Source organism: Rattus norvegicus, chromosome 14 (assembly GCF_036323735.1).
Source record: "Rattus norvegicus strain BN/NHsdMcwi chromosome 14, GRCr8, whole genome shotgun sequence".
Classification (NCBI taxonomy): Eukaryota; Metazoa; Chordata; class Mammalia; order Rodentia; family Muridae; genus Rattus; species Rattus norvegicus.
The window spans coordinates 6,199,884-6,218,533 of NC_086032.1; the positions used below are offsets into that span (position 1 = coordinate 6,199,884).

Below are 18,650 nucleotides of genomic sequence, written 5' to 3' on the forward strand. Positions count from 1 at the left end.
TGCCTCCTGCCATTCAAACACGCTCAACAACACTAGTGAGACTTGACTGATCAAATGAACCAATAGCACTAAGAAACCTTCCATACAAATTGTGAGCGCATTCTAGCATTGTAGCATTATAGTAAAATAGACTGGATTGTCCTATCCACTCGCTCTCCCCTAAAGGCAGGTACATAGAAGGAATGCCTTTGTCCGGGGGGTACATTTTACTTTGGCATTTCTCAATACCGTGATGAACCCATTGCCTGACAGAACTACCAAGTCTACACGAGCTTTATTATCTACTCACCCGGCCTCAGTGGCCCTTCCTGCACGTTCTTTCTACCCAAACCTGACTGCCCTCATCCTGATTTCACCCTGCCCTGCTTCTCTCTTACAAGCATCACGGGCACTTGTTTCAAAAATGAATGAGTGGTTTGTATTTATCGATGGCTTCTCTGATTCCCACGGTTGCTATGATGTCCCTAGGACCCCAGGGCTGCATGTGATGGACAGAGGGAGAAGTGACTTCTGCCCACTCGCTTTCAGGCTCCTTTGGGGTACAGCAGCAGCCAACCCTTCCTCCTCTCATGAGCAGAAATGCAGCTGCTTCCTGCCCGCAGTGCCACTGCTCAGCTGAGCCCAGTGAGCCCTGGGCTTCAGTTCTCCCTCCTGGATGCTAGAAAGCAATGGCCCGGACCTTTTCCCATGACCAGGGCTTGATCCCCAACCTCCAGCCATCACAGACAAGTACAGACAGAGACTGATAGCCTGGGGGCAGTCTCGTAGACTCCCATAGAATTGGTCCTTGGGCCTATCTCTTCCATACTTTAATCCAGTGACTCAAAACTGCCAGTACTTAGGAGCAAGCAAATCCCCCAAAATGGAAACAGAAACCAGAAAAGGGAAAACCCTTTTGAGATTTCTCTTTTTCAAATAGAGGACACTAACAAGGAAAATCTTCTCATCTACCAAGAGCACATTAATATATAATCTGATCAAGCAAAAAAACAAAACAAAACAAAACAAAAATCCTTCAGAAGATAAAAATTCATCTGTCAAAACTCTTAGGCTACTGTTCATCTATCTTTCTATGTTGACATGGAAATCAACCTCCACTGTGAGATGTAATAATAATATCTTTAACTCATCTGATATCTTTTGGAAGTGTCCTTCCTCCAAAACACAGGCAACAAATACTGAGCTCAAAAAAATAGAAGAAACAGGTTAGAGAGATGGCTCAGCGTAGAAGATCACTGGCTGCTTCTCCAGAGGACCAGAGTTCAAATCCCAGCACCTACATGGTGGTTCACATCCACCTATAACTCCAGTTCCAGGTGATCTAATGCCCTCTTCTAGACTCCTTGGGTACTGGGGACACACAGAAGAAAGCAGCAGGCCTTTGAACTCATGCAACGTCCATCTAACCTGTCAGTGCACGGGTGCGGGAGACCCACAGACACAGAGGGAGAAGCCTGAGGATCTCACTTCACTCAGTCCCTGGAAATTACTTCCAGGGGGAAGGCGGTAAAGAAATAGTGACTGGATACTTTTGAGAAACAAATTGGGTCAAAATGCTGAGGGAAACACCCATAGCATGAAAGCTAAGTGTTTCCAAAAACCCCATCTAGATGTGCCTGACCTGGACAAGACCAGCAGGGGGCAGAACAGGACGCTGACACTAAATGGGCTGGAAAACGGCAGAAGAATCTCATCCCGCACTTCTCCCAGAGTTAATTTCCAAAGCTAGGGCTACTTAAGTTCGAAGTTCTAAAAGCGAAAGCCTCTGGAGTTCCACGGTCGATGCATAAATAATAACTCAAAGCCTTTCTCTCCAGAAAACCCCTCAGCACATTCCCCTACAGCGCATAAACCTTGAATCTGCCATAACCAGGGTTATGCCCTCTACAGTGAAGCCCTTTCATGAACTCATGAACTGAGAGCAGGGGGAGGAGGGGCAGCCTACACAATGGACCTACAGGGGAAATCTCGACGCTGCAAATTATCAGATTTTAATGAATGAGGGTTCGTTTCCCATTTTTACTTACGATGTTCCTTGCTGGGGGTTGGGGTGGGTTTTTGAAGGTGCATCGTATTGTTCTGTGGGGAGGAAGATACAGTCAGAACAGCATGGAAACACGAGGTTTATACAACCGCTCGCTCTAAGTTCCCTCTTCTCTGCTTCTCCCGGTTACCCAGGCACATTACCGATCTGCACGTGACGCAGCCTCTCAGGCACGGCATTTACAGTCTCGTGAAAGAATGCTTATTCGGAAACAGAACAGCAGCAATGGACATTCAGCCAGAGCCACTCTGAACACAGAGCTTAAGAGTGGGATCCAACCTGCTCTTAACTGAGGGGGACGGTTCCTGTTCTTGGTGACAGTCGACTGGGCCCTCATGGGTGCGCCATGACAATTCTGTTCTCAAATCCCACCTGGCTTGACTCTCAGGTCCATCTGCGACTGCACAGCCTCTCTCCCATACCTGTCCCTCCTGGAGACAATCTCCCATGGCCTAATTCATTCACTTAGTGCCTATTTATAGACACCCCTGTAGAAACCAATATACAGACATCTGGCCCCGTCTGCAAACGTGCTTGCAGTTGCCCGAGGGACACTAAACAGGCCTACAAACATCTACAACCTAGGGCAGTCTGAGGTAAGTGCATGGGGCAATTATGTAAATTTACTGTCCTGAGATTGATTCCAGGATTGTAATGACCAAAGGCAAATTACGGAAAGTTTGCAATGGCTGGATCAGAGAGACCGTGTGGGGTTCTACCAGAGTGAAGACCTTCAGGAAGGAGAACCCATGAGGAGAGGTGGAGGGGTCAAGCCCTGGGTCTGTCCCAGGTGAGGTTGGGTGTACAGTGTGCAGTGGCCAGCAGGAACACCGGTGAGAGCCTAGCTCACAAAACCGGATCCAGGATAGAAAGTTCAGGGAAACAGCAGAGTGCTGCAGAGAGACTCATCCCTGAGGACTGCCCTGATGTACCCTAAAGGCGACCGAAAGTAAGGCAGTGTGCCAGCCGGGAAGCAACTGATTTGTCTGGACACAGGGTCCAGGGGACCAATGTTGGGTGAGCTACTCTTAAACCCTTCTGTGCTTGCAGCTACCCACTTGCTCCTCATGGTGGCAGCAGCTCTCACACTTTCAAATTGTTGTCCTGTGGCCTAGACATCTAGAGGCGGATCTGAGTTAGAGCCCAGCCTAGTCTGCAAAGTGAGTTCTAGGACAGCCAGGGCTACACAGAAAAGCCTTGTCTTGAAAAACAAGAAACAAGGGATGGAGAGACTAATTGGTTAGGAACACTGCTCTTCCAGAGGTCCTGAGTTCAATCCCCAGCACCCGCATGGTGGCTCACATCCATCTGTAATGGTATCCAATGCTCTCTTCTGGTGTGTGTGTGTGAAGACAGCTACAGTGTACTTGTACACATAAAATAAATAAATCTGAGAAACAAACGAACAAAAACTTTAAAAATGTTGCGTGTAATATTAACTAGTATTTGTTTAGAATTTAACGAAAACAGCTCACTTCATATTAAACCTACAGAGTGGCTCAGGGCTTTGTTCTGTTTCGTTCCTGTGGGCATTTGCTATGTGTGTATCATTACCAAGTCTGTTAACAATTATTAAAAGCAAAAGCAAAACACATCTCTCTTCTGTAAGGCGATACAAACTGTAGGCATTCACTTACTTTGGCTTTGGGTTGCAGAACTGATGTGCAGAGGATCCTAGGAAGAAAAGTTCACTGTTACAGCAGCACCGTGCAGACTTTATAGCAAACGACAGTTGCCTAAAACTCAAATGTAGAGAAAAGTGTACCAATAGTGACTGGGACAATCGGTCTATTCACCGCCTGCCTACACTTACATGTCACCACATGACAAAAACTGCCCGCCTCCCTCCTACATGCCACTGTGTGTGTGCCACAAACCGCCCGGGCCTCCAGTCAATCGCCAGTCACACTGAACAGAGGAGACAGACGCTGACCAATCTGATCTCTGCGTGGAATCACTTTCCTTGCTTCCAGGCTTTCTGAGAATTTACTTTTTCCTTTGGGTTTGGACAGTTGTTTTTGCATGGCTTAAGGCTTTATTTGAAAGCCATTATTAATGGATCTTCTTTGTTTAAAAGTATTGTTATTAAATACTTTGTTATATAATGTTAAATACTTTGTTATAGATTGTTAAATAATAATAATACTTTGTTTAAAAGTATTGTTATTATCGTTTAAAAGTATTAAATACGGGGATACGGGGTTTGTAGGTAGAGTGCCTGAAAACAAGGACCATAGAAAGGGTTCTTAGAAATCTGAATGCGTGCCCATCCAGCCAGACAGGCCCCAGTGCTCAGGATACTTTCTGAACGTGTGCAGTGGGAACTGAGAGCCGGCTCATGATTGGGAGGGGTGTTGGCTCTCCCACAGATCAGAGTTTGATTCCCAGCACCAACAGGATGGTTCGCAATCATCTAATACACCAGTACCGGGGGAGCCATCAGCCTCTTCTGATCTCTGTGGGCACACGAAGTCATGCATGCAGGCAAAAAACCCAGACTCAGAAAATAAAACAGAAAAATATATTTTAAAGTATAAGCCAAAAAGAAAAGGACGGCTGTCTCCATACGCCACTGAAAACATGTCCATAGCCTGTTTGGTTGTTTTGGAAACCAACATTAGTGTTAGCTGTTCACTTCCAAAAAAAAAAAAAAAAAAAAAAAAAAATTGAGGAAGTATGAGATAAGCAAGGTTTGTATGTGTCTAGAACCCAAACTCTAGTCAGTCTATCTCGCTTTGTTTCCCTCTCCCTATATTCTCTAGGGGATAGGCCGTCAAAACAGAAACTGGATTAAGACGTTCTGAATGCTGCAAGATGTATATAAAGCCCTATACGATTCTAGGACATTCTTACCAACATGAGAAGGAGAATAACGTATCTAAGAGCCTTGAAGTACCGTAAAAGCCAAACTGTGACCTTTAGCCCAGTCTCCAAAGATCCCAGCCATCAACGATCAGAGCAACACCCTGTATTCTCACGGTGGAGGAGACGGCACCAGCGGTACACCCGGCACTCCCTCTGCTCCAGATATCGTGCCTGTCGTGATTTATGGAATTACCTTTGTAGGGAAAGGAAATCTGGACGGCTCGGCTGTACTGGGTGTGTGTATGGCAGTCAGAGGAGACGGCCACGAGTGGGTCATTTCCTAGAAAGAGGTTTGGAAAAGGGAGAGAAGGCAAATGTAAGTGGAACATCGGGTTAGTTTTGAACTTACAACCTCGAAGTGGACTTGGAGATCCAAAAAAAAAAAAAAAAAAAACCACCTCACAGGCTCTTATTCCATTTGCTTTCGGAGCAATGCTTGTACCAGGCTACACTGGAAGCTGAACTTACAAAACTGACAAAGACCAGCTTAAGGGCAGTGGAGCAGAAACTGAACGGGCCCAGCATGGACGGCCATCACAGTGCACAAGAGCTCAGCAGGTGCCAGCAGGGCTCGGGCAGCCCTGGGCAGCCCTGGGCACCGAAGCAGCAGGCAGTGAGGGGAAGGCTGAGCCGGGAAGGGCCCCGGTTCAGCACATTCTGCCCCTAGCTTCTCCACTGAGCTTCCGGGAATTATTGAAGTTCAAAGGAAGAACTTTCCTGCTGGACTTAAACAAACAAGTCATTGAGGCCACTTGCTCCGCTCGGGAGGGTTCTAATAGATTTGACCCTTCCCTGGCAACACCTTCAGCGGGCTTCAGAAGCGGGACATTTACTTTCCCTAGCTAAACTTTAATCGTGACTCCCTATTTCCTCGGTTAAAGGCTACAAATTAATATGTTTCTCAGCACAATCGGGGAATTTACGTTGCTTTGCTTAAACACTTGAGGGGAGACAGGTATTGTTGATTAAGCACATAATCACAAACGTGCACATAAGTGTGTATACACACGTGCACACAAACACTTCTGGAAGAGAGCAAAAATGTTAGATAAGAATTTCACAAACGAAGAAACTTACTTTTGACAAATTTAAAATTAAAAAAAGAAAAGAAAAAAAAAAAGACCTAAATGACTAGCCTAAGCCCTGCAGGAAGCCAAGGCAATGAGGTCACGTGATCACAGTTAGCTGCAAAAGGACCTTAACAATCCCTGCGACTCTGTCCCCAGAGGCAGACCCTAGTCTCACTGCATGGCCTCCTCCCCCCTAGCACCCCATGCTCAAGGTGCCGCTTGGCTTCCCTTCAGTGATGTCATCCCAGCTCCCCGGTAACCCAAGGTGGCACATGTGGGGAGTGCACACGTGCAGTGCCTCGCTGGCCCTTCCTACTGCCCCTGTGAGCGGCCACAGCCACAGGCGAGAATGTTGGCCAGCATTGACTGAGCTCTTAGAGAGCTCTTAACCACCGAGCTGTCTCCTCAGCCCCTGGCGTGGGACCTGAATACTTCCTATTAAGAGTGTACTCCTGCCTCATCTTCTGCAGACCATCTGCTTTGCCCTAACTGGATCAATGTCAGCCAGGAAGAGTGGCCTGAATCCTGGGCTGCAGACATCACTAACTCTGACCGCTTATTCGGTGGGAATTATTTTGGTAAGTGAGTGGATACCTGAAGGCAAAAATACACCGAGTAGAAACTTAGAGGGAGGGGGTGATTTTTTGAAAGGCCGGGTGTGTAGCAACTCAGGTGTTGAGATTTGAGAATGCAACCCCAACCTCAGAAGCTGCACCACATTCAACTGAAACAGAGTTCCAGGCACTTCTTCGATCAGACGGCAGTGAGCTCTTTGCTGTACTTCTAAGTGTGGAAGTCGACGAAGAGCTTGAAACATCATCCGAATGTTTCCCGATAACTTATTACAATTGTGATATTTGTGACTTTTAACTACCAATCAGTTCTAACATCACCTGAGGCCTGAGAAAGCTGGCAGCTGAGAGGTACAGTAACTCTTGTGGACTCTAGGCCGTCTGTGGTAGTCCGGAAGAACGTCCACTCTTCCCAAAACGCCTTAGGCATTACATTAGGGAAACTGGAGCTTTAGTGAAACTCACAATGGAGAGTGTAACCAATATTCCTGTCTACTGGCTGCAAATAGCAGCACTGCTTAGTATCTTTGCAGTGAAGGTGGGGGGTATCAGAGTCAAATTTGGGGCAAATATGTATTTTAGAGAAAAAATAATGAACAGTAGAGATTAAAATCCACAGATCTAGAACTTAAAAGAACCAAACGTTACAATAAAAGATACAAGAGTATTATTAAGACCAACAGAAGCAAATCATAAGTCATAGAGGAAATAAGAAACACAGAGGAAACCCCCCCCAGGTTATTACAACTGCTGAACACAAGCAAGAAATTAATCTTGAAATTCCTAGGAATCAAAGAAAAGAATGGGTCATGTGACAGTTTGTGCAGTTTCCTCTGACTTGAGGGAAGAAAGCTCATAGTTCAAGAATCTACTAAGGTTAATTTTGTTTTGTTGTTTTTTAAAGGAATACATCATTCCAGTGCAAGAAAACCAGAGCAAGTGGGTAATGTATGTGTGGGCACAGGTGGGTAAGGTGTGTGACAATACACTTACAGGAGGCAATGCACACAGTGATACATTTATAGCAACAAGGTGCTCGCACGACCCAAATAAACAAGCAAACAAAAACAACCCAACGTGGAAGTCTGAATATGACCCTCCATTTCCGTGTGTGCATGCGTGCCTGTGCGTCACAGGATCTCACTGAGTGTCCATGGCTGACCTGAGTCACACAGATCACCTTCCCGCTTCTGCAGTGGAGTTCTAGACTAAAGCATCCACCATCACACTAGCGTCCACTCATTTCAAGTTTCAAGATCTCAAGAAAGAGGTCGTATGTACCAGGTTTCACTGCATAAAAAGCTAGACCATGGACACAGGGCTATTTAATGCTGTGCCCGTAAAAGGTGTTTCTTCTCTGGGAGATGAGCACAGCCCTCAGTCTTTATGGGAAAGCAGAACTTGAGGATTTCAAAAAACACTGCTCTAAATTCTTGTTGTTTGTAAACTTCATCTCAGCGAGTAAAATCTGCTAGAGCGCTGGACCGGCACTGCTCACTAGAGTGGACTCACGTGGGTGTGCATCTGAGGGGTACGGTGCTTCTTCAAACGATACAGTAATTATCAACTCACCTTCAGAATCTCTTCAACACAGTGGACTTCATTGGAGTACGGCTGCTGCAAAGGAAGCAAGAGAGAGCTCGATTTAAAAACCTCGACAGCGCTGGGAACTGATGACAGTGGTGGGTTGGCTTCAGGACCCACCCTTTACTACTGGAACAATAGCAACTGCCCTGAGGAGGAAGGCACCATCAACTTCATCCTAGGGAAGAGCTGGAAGCTGGAGGCACCCCCTCTGTCTGTATTCATGTGCGTGTACGTGTGCATGTGTGTGCATGTGTGTGACATCTATGTAGGTACTCCCAGAGAAGCCAGCAAAGGAGGCTGTCACAATCCCTGGAACTGGAGTTACACACTAGGCTGTAAGCTGCATGGCAGGGTGTTATGAATCAAACCCGGGTCCTCTGGAAGAGTAGTATGAACTCATAAATGCTAAGCCATCTCTCCAGCCCCCAAATATTTGCTTAAAACTAAAACTGAGCCCTACCTCACTTCCACTGTAATATTTACTTTCTAAAAGCACATGAGTGAACACGGACACGAATGTGTGCACACACCCACGTGCACAAGCCTTTATGTGCATAAAGGACAGCACAGGGAGTGATGAGATGGGAGAGACCTGGAGCCAAGACTGACTCCCTTTGCCTCCACCTCTTCTCTAGCTAAACAGAAAGCATCAGATGCGGGTTACTGCAAAAACTCCAGTTTATAGTCTGCATGTACTTTTAAACACAAAGAAAAACAAAAGGGCTAAATCCAAAACAGTTTTCCTACATCAGAAACCTGGAACGCAGCCCACAAATCTATCGTTTTCAGTGGAACAGCCCCTTCTGTGTCAATCCTGAGCCGTTGTACACACAAGCACCACGCACCCTGCGCCCTTCATCTCTCTGCTGCCACGGTGACCCAGAAGGTGATGCCTCGGACAGAACAGCACCCCACAGACAGCAGGCAGGTATAGAGTAGCCTTTCCTCAGCTTACAACTGCAGAGTGTCCCATCCTGTAGCATTGGATGCTGATTCACAACCGAGGGTTTATTAGCCACCATTTTGTCTCCTTCCAACTTAGGAAGGATCGAAAGAAGACAGTACAGCCAGGTCGAAATACAAACGCAAAGTGAGCTGTATGTGCTCACCAAGTACCGAAGTGACCTGTGGACATTGTTGGAGCTTCTGATTTATGAGACATGGACAGGAAGTTCTGGGGTACAAGGCATGAGGGTTGAGGTCATTCCTACTCCACAGCATCTGTCGACTCCCTCCTCAGACATTCGACATGCCAAACTAGCTTTTAGTTTCCAAACTCCATGAAAAGATGTCAAAAAACCTGGACCAAATGCTAGTGCCACATTCTTAGCATAAATGTCAGAAACAAAAGGGGAAAAGAAAAAGAAGAAAAAAAAGAAAGGCTGTTTTCACCTGGGCATAAAATATGAATATACACTAGTCTCAGTGATTGATACCCATTCTTAGAGAAAAGTCACCATCAGTAGTGCACTTGAATCAACACAGAGACTAGGACTCTGATGTCTCTGAACTACGGTCCCTCCTCCTGCCTGGGACTGAGATGGGGAATGCCCTTGAAACATCTGGCAGTCGACGAAAACAGTGAAGCATGGTCTGATTGAGGACCAACCAAAGAGCTGGCCAATTATTTCCAAAATCAGAATACAGTGGGCAGCGACCTTCCAAGGTGCATCCTCCTTAGCGGTGACACCATGCTCACAGAATGCTGAAAGCAATCCTCGAAGCCTCTAATTCTGCTTTCCCGGGGATAGCATGATTCCTGGTGCTTTCTCCTGCCCACATTCACATCCACACACACCGTGACCTACTGTGGTGTTACTGTTCATCCCCTCTCTCCCTAACCCACCTATGTGCACCCGGCTCCCTCAACCTATTATATTTAAAAGGGCTGGTGAGATGGCTCAGTGGTTAGAGCTACCAAGCCCGATGATGAGGTCAGTGCCCACAAGCCAGGTGGCAGAAGAAGAGAACCAAATCCCAGTTTACCTCTGGCCTCTTACATTTGTGCTGTGCCCCATGCACACCCACATACACCATGCATGCACACCTGCACACTCACATACACCATACGTATGCACGTGCACACATACATATACCACACTCTCCCCTGAGTAATAAGAGTAAAACAAAAAAGAAGCAAGTCTCTCAATGTTCATCTGAGAGTTCGAATCTCCTCTCTCTCCCCTTTACCCCCCAAAAGCAAGTCAGAGAAGTGCATCTTTCTGTAGTAAGGACGGGCTGCCTCTGAAAGGAAACTTCCAAGAAGGAAAGAGATTCTGAAAGAAACCTGTGTGCTAATAACCCTGCTCTTAAAATCCACAGGCCCACCCCCCACCCCCCACCCCGTGGAGCTCAGGTTAGGCACCGTCACTCCTGCCGAGCAGAGCCAGGCTCTCATAGCTCGGTCCTGGCTAAGAAGTTGAAACTCAATAGTAGATTTAGAAAATGACTCCTTCTGGAACACTAGATGATAAAACACAACAGCAAAATCAATAGTTGGTCAAGAGGAGCAGGGGTCTCCTAGGGGTGTGCAGGATAAAGCTGACTGACTCCCAGATCTTCAATCCTGTCTCCACACTTGGCGTCTGTGTTCCAGGAGTAGGCAGGCCACCACTGCTGTACATCAGATGACACATCACACGGGATTCTATATAGAGACCAACATTCCACCACGGTGACTTCCCCACTGGGGTACGACCATAACACTAGAACAACAACCCTACTTGACTAAGCAGAGAACACGGCAGCTGCTGATTGGACTCAGGCTATACTCGGCGCTGCATTAAACTCCTTACATGCTATTATGTCCTCAACCGGATACCATTGATTACGAAATCGATCGCTAGCCTGGCATGGAGAAAGTTGCTCCACTCTGCGCCCATCGACCCTGAGGTGGACGTCGCTATTCCGAAAGCCTTTAGATCAATTCAAATGTCTCAGGGGGTAGAGTATGGTATCCAGTTTCATTCTCATATCAACCACTGTGGTAGGCAGTTTTTTACAACAGGCAGATTAAAAACGGTCACGCAAGGTCGCGCAAAAGCTCTGAAACAGCCGAGCCGAGCTTAAAGATCCTGTCAAACTGGCTTCCCGAAGATGTTGCCTGAGACATACACGCCAACCTTGGAGGAGGAGCGGGTTTCTGTTCTGTGCATGACCAAAACCATTTGTTGAGGAGTTCATACTTCACCCCCCTCTCACTGCTGGTCACCCACAAGCTCTAGAAACAGAAGAAGCAGAATGCTGACCATGGCCTGAGAAAGACACCTGGTCCTGACACCAAAAAATGAGGCGTTTCTTGCAAAGGTCTTTGTTTTACTACTGAACAAGCGGAATAGAAGAGACAGCTCGCCGCAGAGACTGAGACCGGCACCAGTTCCTGCCCTGCTCGGTTTGGCGTCAGGTTTCAGCAGAATGGCACTTTTACAACAATGCTATTTTCATGAAGGCTTACCGGGAAATGGGGGCCACAGAGGCTGGATACTGAAGAGGGAGCCAGATCCCGGCCTCTCTTCTTTGCTCGGGACCAGCTCTGTGATCTTGGATACAATTCAAACTGTTGGGACTATTTCCTTATGGTGATAAAGGAGAAAGTTACCACATCTAACCACCTCACAGGAGCAGCATGAGGTCGATGCTCTGCCGTGGAAATGTAAGAGCTGGCAAAGGGAATCAACGTAAGGAAATGTCCAGTGCCAACACCAATGATCAAAGTATTATTTAATAATGTGACCGGCTGTTTCGAAAGACATTCTAACCGTTTCTCATAGACATTTTCTTCAAATACACTGCCTCCTGGACTGCTGTCGGCTGCTTCCCTGTTCCACTGGCTCTGTGAGTTGAGTCTCCTGTCGCCCTGCCTGAAACTCTCCTCCCCTTCCGTCCTCCTGCTCAGGGGGAGGTGAAACCATGCTCTACCGATCCCCTTTGGCCATGGTGTTCCTGAGACCACTCCCAGAGACTGCTATAGCATGACTCCCCCAGAGTCGTCTGTACTGTGTCCCTGTAGAGCTGGGACTTGTCTCTACACCATCAGGTTACCTCCTCTGCTTCTTCTAGGTTACAAGTTCCAAGAAGGCAGAGGGCAGCCCACCTGACCACACGCTGCCTGCTTCATAGACTCCACTAACAACATTTGCTGGTCTATCCCTTCTTCAGACATAGAATTCACATTTCTGGGGCTGGAGACATGACTCTGTGCTTAAAAGCACATGCTGCTTTTTTGTAGAAATCTGGGTAGGAATCCCAGAACCCGTGTATCTCTAAGTCCAGTTCCAGGGAAGCCAGCCCTCTTCTGGCCTCTCCACAGAGAGGCACACCAAGCAGGCACACCAAGCATGCACACAATGCACAAATACACATGAGAAAAAAAACTAAAATAAATTTCAAATGTGAGGGCTTTGGAAACACATTAGGTGCCATAGGCTGTTTGAATTATAAAGCAACACTTGAGCTAATGAAGTAGAAACAAGCAGATGCCGGAGTGCAGGAACTATCTATCCCTAGTTCTCCTTAGCAACACTGAAAATGATGAATTAAAAATAAAAAAAAGGGGGGGGGGGTTGGATTTAGCTCAGCGGTAAAGTGCTTGTTTAGTGAGCGCAAGGCCCTGGGTTCGGTCCCCAGCTCCGAAAAAAAGAAAAAAGAAAAAAGGAAAAAAAAAAAAGTGCCCAAGTGGATTGGCAACAAGCCAAAAGACTTACACGACCTCACCTATGGGACAGATGCAAGGGGCAGGGGCAGAAGAACAGAGTTCAAAACCCTAGCATCCCTTTGGCAATGGCTCCCAAAAAGGGGGCTGGAGGGCAGGAGAAAAAAGGAAGAGGCTGTGTGGGTGAGCATGTGGAAGCCAGAAATGTGGGTGCCTTCTCTACTGCTTCCCGTCATATTGAGGAAGGGTCTCTCACTAAATCTGGCGCCTGTCTCTGCTCCTTCTGTCCCCAAGCCAAGCATGCGCTATCCAGCTTTTATGTTGAGTTCTGGTGTGCCCAACTCAGGGCTTCATGGTTACATTGTAAAGATTTTACCTAAGAGCCATGCCCCCAGCCATCCCATCCTAACAAATTCTAGTTACATGTATCCTTTGAACTATAGCACCGGGGGTTGGGGATTTAGCTCAGTGGTAGAACACTTGCCTAGCAAGCACAAGGCCCTGGGTTCGGTTCCCAGCTCCGGAAAAAAAAAAAAAAAAAAAAAGAACTATAGCACTGATGTTTCCAAACAACATGGTTACAAGGTTTCAGATCAGTCTGCAAACACTTGAGATCTCTGACTACTACAGTACCGATAAAGAATTATTACGCAACTATGATAACGGACAAGGAAGCTTCATATGCTGGGGAGAATATATGATATTCTATATAGGACATTACCGATGAGGTAATACCATAACTATAAGTAACAGAAGAAAAATAGTCTGTTTTGTCAGCATTTGCATAAGTCCAAGTGTCAGACTGGATCACGGGTTTAGAGTTGCCTATTAGGCTTAAGTTATGACTAAGAATAATACACAAAACAATTACAACATCAGTGTCATCTAGAAAGAATAAGTTCCTTTGAGATTACAGCAGGAAATGTTTAAACTGTCTATCTGCTTTTTAAAACAAAAAAACCTAAACCCTTAGTGATAAAGCAAAGAAACGTAACGAAGGGGAAAGCAAGCCAACAAACAGAAACCAACATTAGATTGAAATTAAAACCGTCTCGAGGTCCACCACCTGCTTCCAGCTCCTGACCCTTCATGACCCTTTCCCTATGGCTGTGGTCCTCCCTCTCTGTAACCTTCTGTCCTCAGCAGTACTAAACCTGCCCTAGTCACCACACAGCAGGGCACTGGACTGCTGCCTCTGGGTCAGCAGCCACCTTCCCAGAGTGGACTGAGGGATAAGCGTCGGGCTTGAGCCTGCTCTCACTTTCCTAACGAAACTAGAAAGTCCTGGCTTGAGAGAAAGGCAACTGTTAGCTCTCTTTCTCATTTTAGCACTGAAGTACTGAACAAGGGACAGAGGAGCTCACTCTGAGAAAGGACCTCAGCTGGGCTTCCCAGAACCCACCGAAAACTGACAAATGACATACATAGGTCTGTAATTCCCACTGCTCCTGAGGCAAGACAGGGGCAGAAACAGGCAAATCCCTGAAAGCCTGAGGACTGGCTAGCCTGGCATACAGAAAAAAAAGAAAAAGACAGACAGACAGACAGAGAAATCCTATGTTAAACAAAGTAGAGGTTGCACTCAGACATATGCCCCATGACACATCCTTGCTCTCTCTCAAACATGCTCTTGTGTTTCTATAAGCACGCATGCAATGCCACATGCACACACACACGCACACACACACACACACGCACACACACACACGGGGGCACACATACCAAATAGATGAACAAATTATAAATAAGTATTGAATGTATGAATATGTGAAAGACACAAAGCCTGGACTGACTGTGATAAGGGAGAAATAAGACAGTGCGTGTTAAAGTCTGCCCCATACATAGAAGTTCATGCAATTATATGAGGACGCCATAATCATCACTTCTGAGAAAGATTAGAGACAGAGACCAAAAGGCCTGACCGAACAAGGCTGCACATAATGATAATTGTATTCCGTGAATAAGCAGTAAATCACCTGCACGGCTAACTTGGCTCAAAGAACAGGCTCACACCGCTTGGGTGTGCCCGCTTCAGCCGGAAGAAACAATAAAGGTACAGGCATTACAGTTCCATAGCCCTTGGGCAATTATCTTTATGTCAACTTCCATACCCCAAACTTTAAGAGGTTTTTAAGGCTCCTGGATAGATGTACGGAAGTTCTTACAAGCCAAATTAAAACAGTAACCACAACACATGTACACACACCCACACTCACTCACACACACACACACACACACACACACACACACACACACGCGCACGCACACACACACGGATGTTTGAGACAATTAATAAAAAAAAATAATTACTAACGCACTCTATACAGTTGTCTTTAATTGATAGGATGACGTCAACAGCTAAAATCTCCCCTTAAAGATTATTAATGGGGCTAGAAAGATGGATTAGCAGTTAAAACGCTCACTGCTCCTGAAGAATACCCAAATTTGCCCACATGGAATGGTTCACAATCCCCTCTATAGTCTCCATGGACACTACTCAGGTGCAGAGACACCAACCCACACATCATTTTAAAAATATATTTAAAAATATTTTTTAGCAAGGGGTACCTTACATCCCAGCATCAGGAGGAAGGCAAAAGCAGTTCCAGGTCAGCCTGGTCTACAGAGTGAGTGAGTTCCAGAATAGCCAGGGCTACACAAAGAAACCCTATTTCAAAAAACAAAACAAAGAAAACATTTTTACTGAAGATTATTAAACATGTCTCATCTCCCTAAAAATGGTCCAAAACGTAGATAGGTTTTCGATTTTGTTTTTTACCTTACATTTATTTGTGTACATGTGTACACATCTTGCTGGGTACATGTATATCAAAGTGTGTATGAATAGTTAGGGGACAATTTGTAGGTAGTGGCTCTCTCCTTCCATGATGTGGGTCCCTAGGCTGTCTCCTCCAAGCAGCATGCTTGGGTGGGGTAAAGGAAGGGTGAGACAGGAGCTCAAAGGATCCTAGAAGCTACACACAGTGAGGTATGCCCAGTGAGAGTGAGTCTATGTGCACTGGCACTCCACACCATGTGGGAAATGAGGCCTACGTCCCTACCTGTACTCTTTTAGGGCTGGAGACATGGCTCAGTGGTTAGGAGCACTGACTGCTCTTCTAGAGGTTCTGAGTTCAATTCCCAGCAACCACACGGTGTCTCACAACCATCTGTAATGGGATCAGATGCCCTCTTCTGGTGTGTCTGAAGACAGCTACAGTGTACTTATATATATAAAATAAATAAATCTTTAAAAAAAATTGGACAATTTCATATTCCTTCCCCTACAGTCATTTGATCGCATAACTGTAGCCACTTGTTTTAATTAGTGTCATTAAGACAGTTCATTTTTTCTAACACCCATGAAAATGTTGGAAAAAAACTCAACCTGAATTAAGCAAATTATCCCATTCTGCAAATCCCATTTAGAGTTCTGTTAAGGGACAGCAACATGGGAAATTCAGAAACTTGGGGTTCTGATTCTTGCAATCTAGATTCATAAGTAAGAACAAATTAATGAATACCGTTCTCCCCTATAGATAACATCCATTCAACAAAAATATGCAAATGATAATGAAGCAGCAGCAGAAATGTCACTGTCCCTGGATTCTGGCTTCCTGTTCCCAGCTCCCGAGACTTGGAGCATTTGCAAGGTGCACTGAAGCCAAATGAAAAGGGCTTTACTAGTGTTGATGCATGCATACCAACTAGTCGATTAGCTCCTTATGTAACAGTTGAGAAGTTCATTTAGAAGTAAGAACCTAGGGCTGGAGAGATGGCTCACTGGTTAAGAGCACTGACTGCTCTTCCTAAGGTCCTGAGTTCAAATCCCAGCAACCACATGGTGGCTCACAACCATCTGTAATGGGATCTGATCCCCTCTTCAGCTACAGTGTACTTATATACGGTGAATAAATAAATCTTTTTTTTAAAAAAAAAAAAGAACCTAGATGAACAAATGGTCCAACAAGACAAGAGCGACATTGCCACCCACTATTCGAGAGCACGTCTAACCTCAGATGTTTCCAGCCTCCTGACTGACTGAACTATCGCCACTAGCCACACAGTATGGGGAGCTGAAATCCCCAGTGGGGTTTTGCCTCTGAAACATTGGGCTTTTGATGACCAGTCACGTGAGGCCCTGTGAAGCCCATTGTAGGTATAAACCATGAATGATTTACTGAGAATGGCTAAGTGGGCACTAGAGGGTGGGAAAAACTGAAAACACTACAAAGAAAAAGTGTAGACATCTCATTGCGGTGATAATAGGAAAGGAAGAAAGAAAGAGAGAGAAGAGAGAGAAGAGAGAGAGAGAGAGAGAGAGAGAGAGAGAGAGAGAGAGAAAGGAAGAAAGGAAGGAGGGAAGGAAGGAAGGAGAGAGACAAGTTATTTCATATGGCCTAGAGTATCTGATCTATTTCTTTTTTTTTTTTTTTTTCCTTTTTTCCGGAGCTGGGGACCGAACCCAGGGCCTTGCGCTTGAGCTAAATCCCCAACCCCTGATCTAGTTCTTCTTCCAAAACCCAATGCTGCTTACTTTACCTTCAGAACATGTGAGTGTGAGAGAGGTTGCTTTGAGTGTGCACATCGACTGTGCAAACATGAGAACCTCTTCCAGCAGAGTGTATCACTGGAAAGAGGCTATGAAACCATGGTGGTGTGGCACCGTGTGCTCTGCACCGCCCCCCCCCCCCCCCGCCGCCGCCGCCGCCCTGCCCGTGGACTTGCGCATGCACACACATGCACATTCTGGCTCTGTGCTGGTCCCGTCCCTCACAGATCATATTAACACGGGGTTGCGATCTGAAATAGCAGCACTACGTTACTCTGTCGATCGCAGGATGTTTGCAGAGGCTTGCGCCTACTCTGTAAGTGTTCGTGTCTGAGTGGCACACAGCGTTTGGAAACCGTGTCTAATTCCATGTTTCATGGGTACTTAGACCTTTTTAAAAAAAAAAAAAAAACAAAAAACAAAAAACAAAAACAAAAACCTAAGCACAGGTCGAGCAATAGGGAGTGGGTGGGGCTTCACCCTGGATGAGGGAGGCTAAAGACACTGAAGTCATAGGAATGAGAAAAGCCTTTTAATCCACGCCTTGTCAGGAAGGACGGAAGGTTTTATCCCGGGTTTTCCGCAGTAATCACAGTGTCTCCTCCAGGCTTGGTGTGGCTTGTCTGTCTCCTGGCATCGATTGTATTCAAAAACAAAAAAGAGAATCCAATGGGGAACAGAAAGGAAGGCAAGGCAAGCCCTACAGAGGTAGGCCAGAGGCACAACTCCAGCGGGGAAACAAAACAGCTTTAAACTCCCATGGGGGTACGGGCACGGTAACCAACACAGGAGGTGGCAGAAGAGACGGCCTGGGTTTCCGAGTACTTAACAAGAAACAAATGGATTGCCACGGCATAGGAAAATCATCTAGGGAGAGGATAACTTAATTTACTATCATGCACCCACCTGACACGTGGCAGGCCCTGGGTTCAATCCCCAACATCGCAACGACAGCAAAGGCTATAAGAATATCATAGGTGGTTACAGACCATTTACTTAAGACTAAATTTAAAATGTATTATTGCTCCTGCACAGCCTGTTTAAAACCAAGCTCAAGTGGACGTGGTGAAGATGTGGCCCTGTGTCTAGCAGCGAAACCAGTGACCTGGATTCCACAGCAGGACCCTGTCTGAAAGAGGGACCGGTGGAGGAAAGGAGGGAGAGATTTAGAAAAAACTTGGCCCTCACACTGAGTCCTAGAAAAAAATCTGCTCTTTTCCTGGCTTATCTTTGTATATAAACGTGCCCTGGAAGGATGGGTAAACTACATAAGATTTCTGCCAAGGTCACTTGACGGTCACTTACAAAC

At 46.1% G+C, this 18,650-nt stretch overlaps 1 protein-coding gene across 4 annotated transcripts in view; it reads right to left on the minus strand.

The window, feature by feature from the left end:
- The window catches only part of Aff1 (ALF transcription elongation factor 1), a 162,985-nt gene that overhangs the window by 34,020 nt on the left and 110,315 nt on the right, over nt 1-18,650 (minus strand). For all 4 annotated transcript variants that reach the window (XM_006250632.5, XM_006250633.5, XM_039091821.2 and 1 more), the window contains 4 exon segments: nt 8,124-8,168; nt 5,103-5,189; nt 3,682-3,718; nt 2,028-2,079 (listed from right to left, as the gene is read on the minus strand). In XM_006250632.5, the coding sequence (XP_006250694.2) occupies nt 2,028-2,079; nt 3,682-3,718; nt 5,103-5,189; nt 8,124-8,168 (221 nt within the window).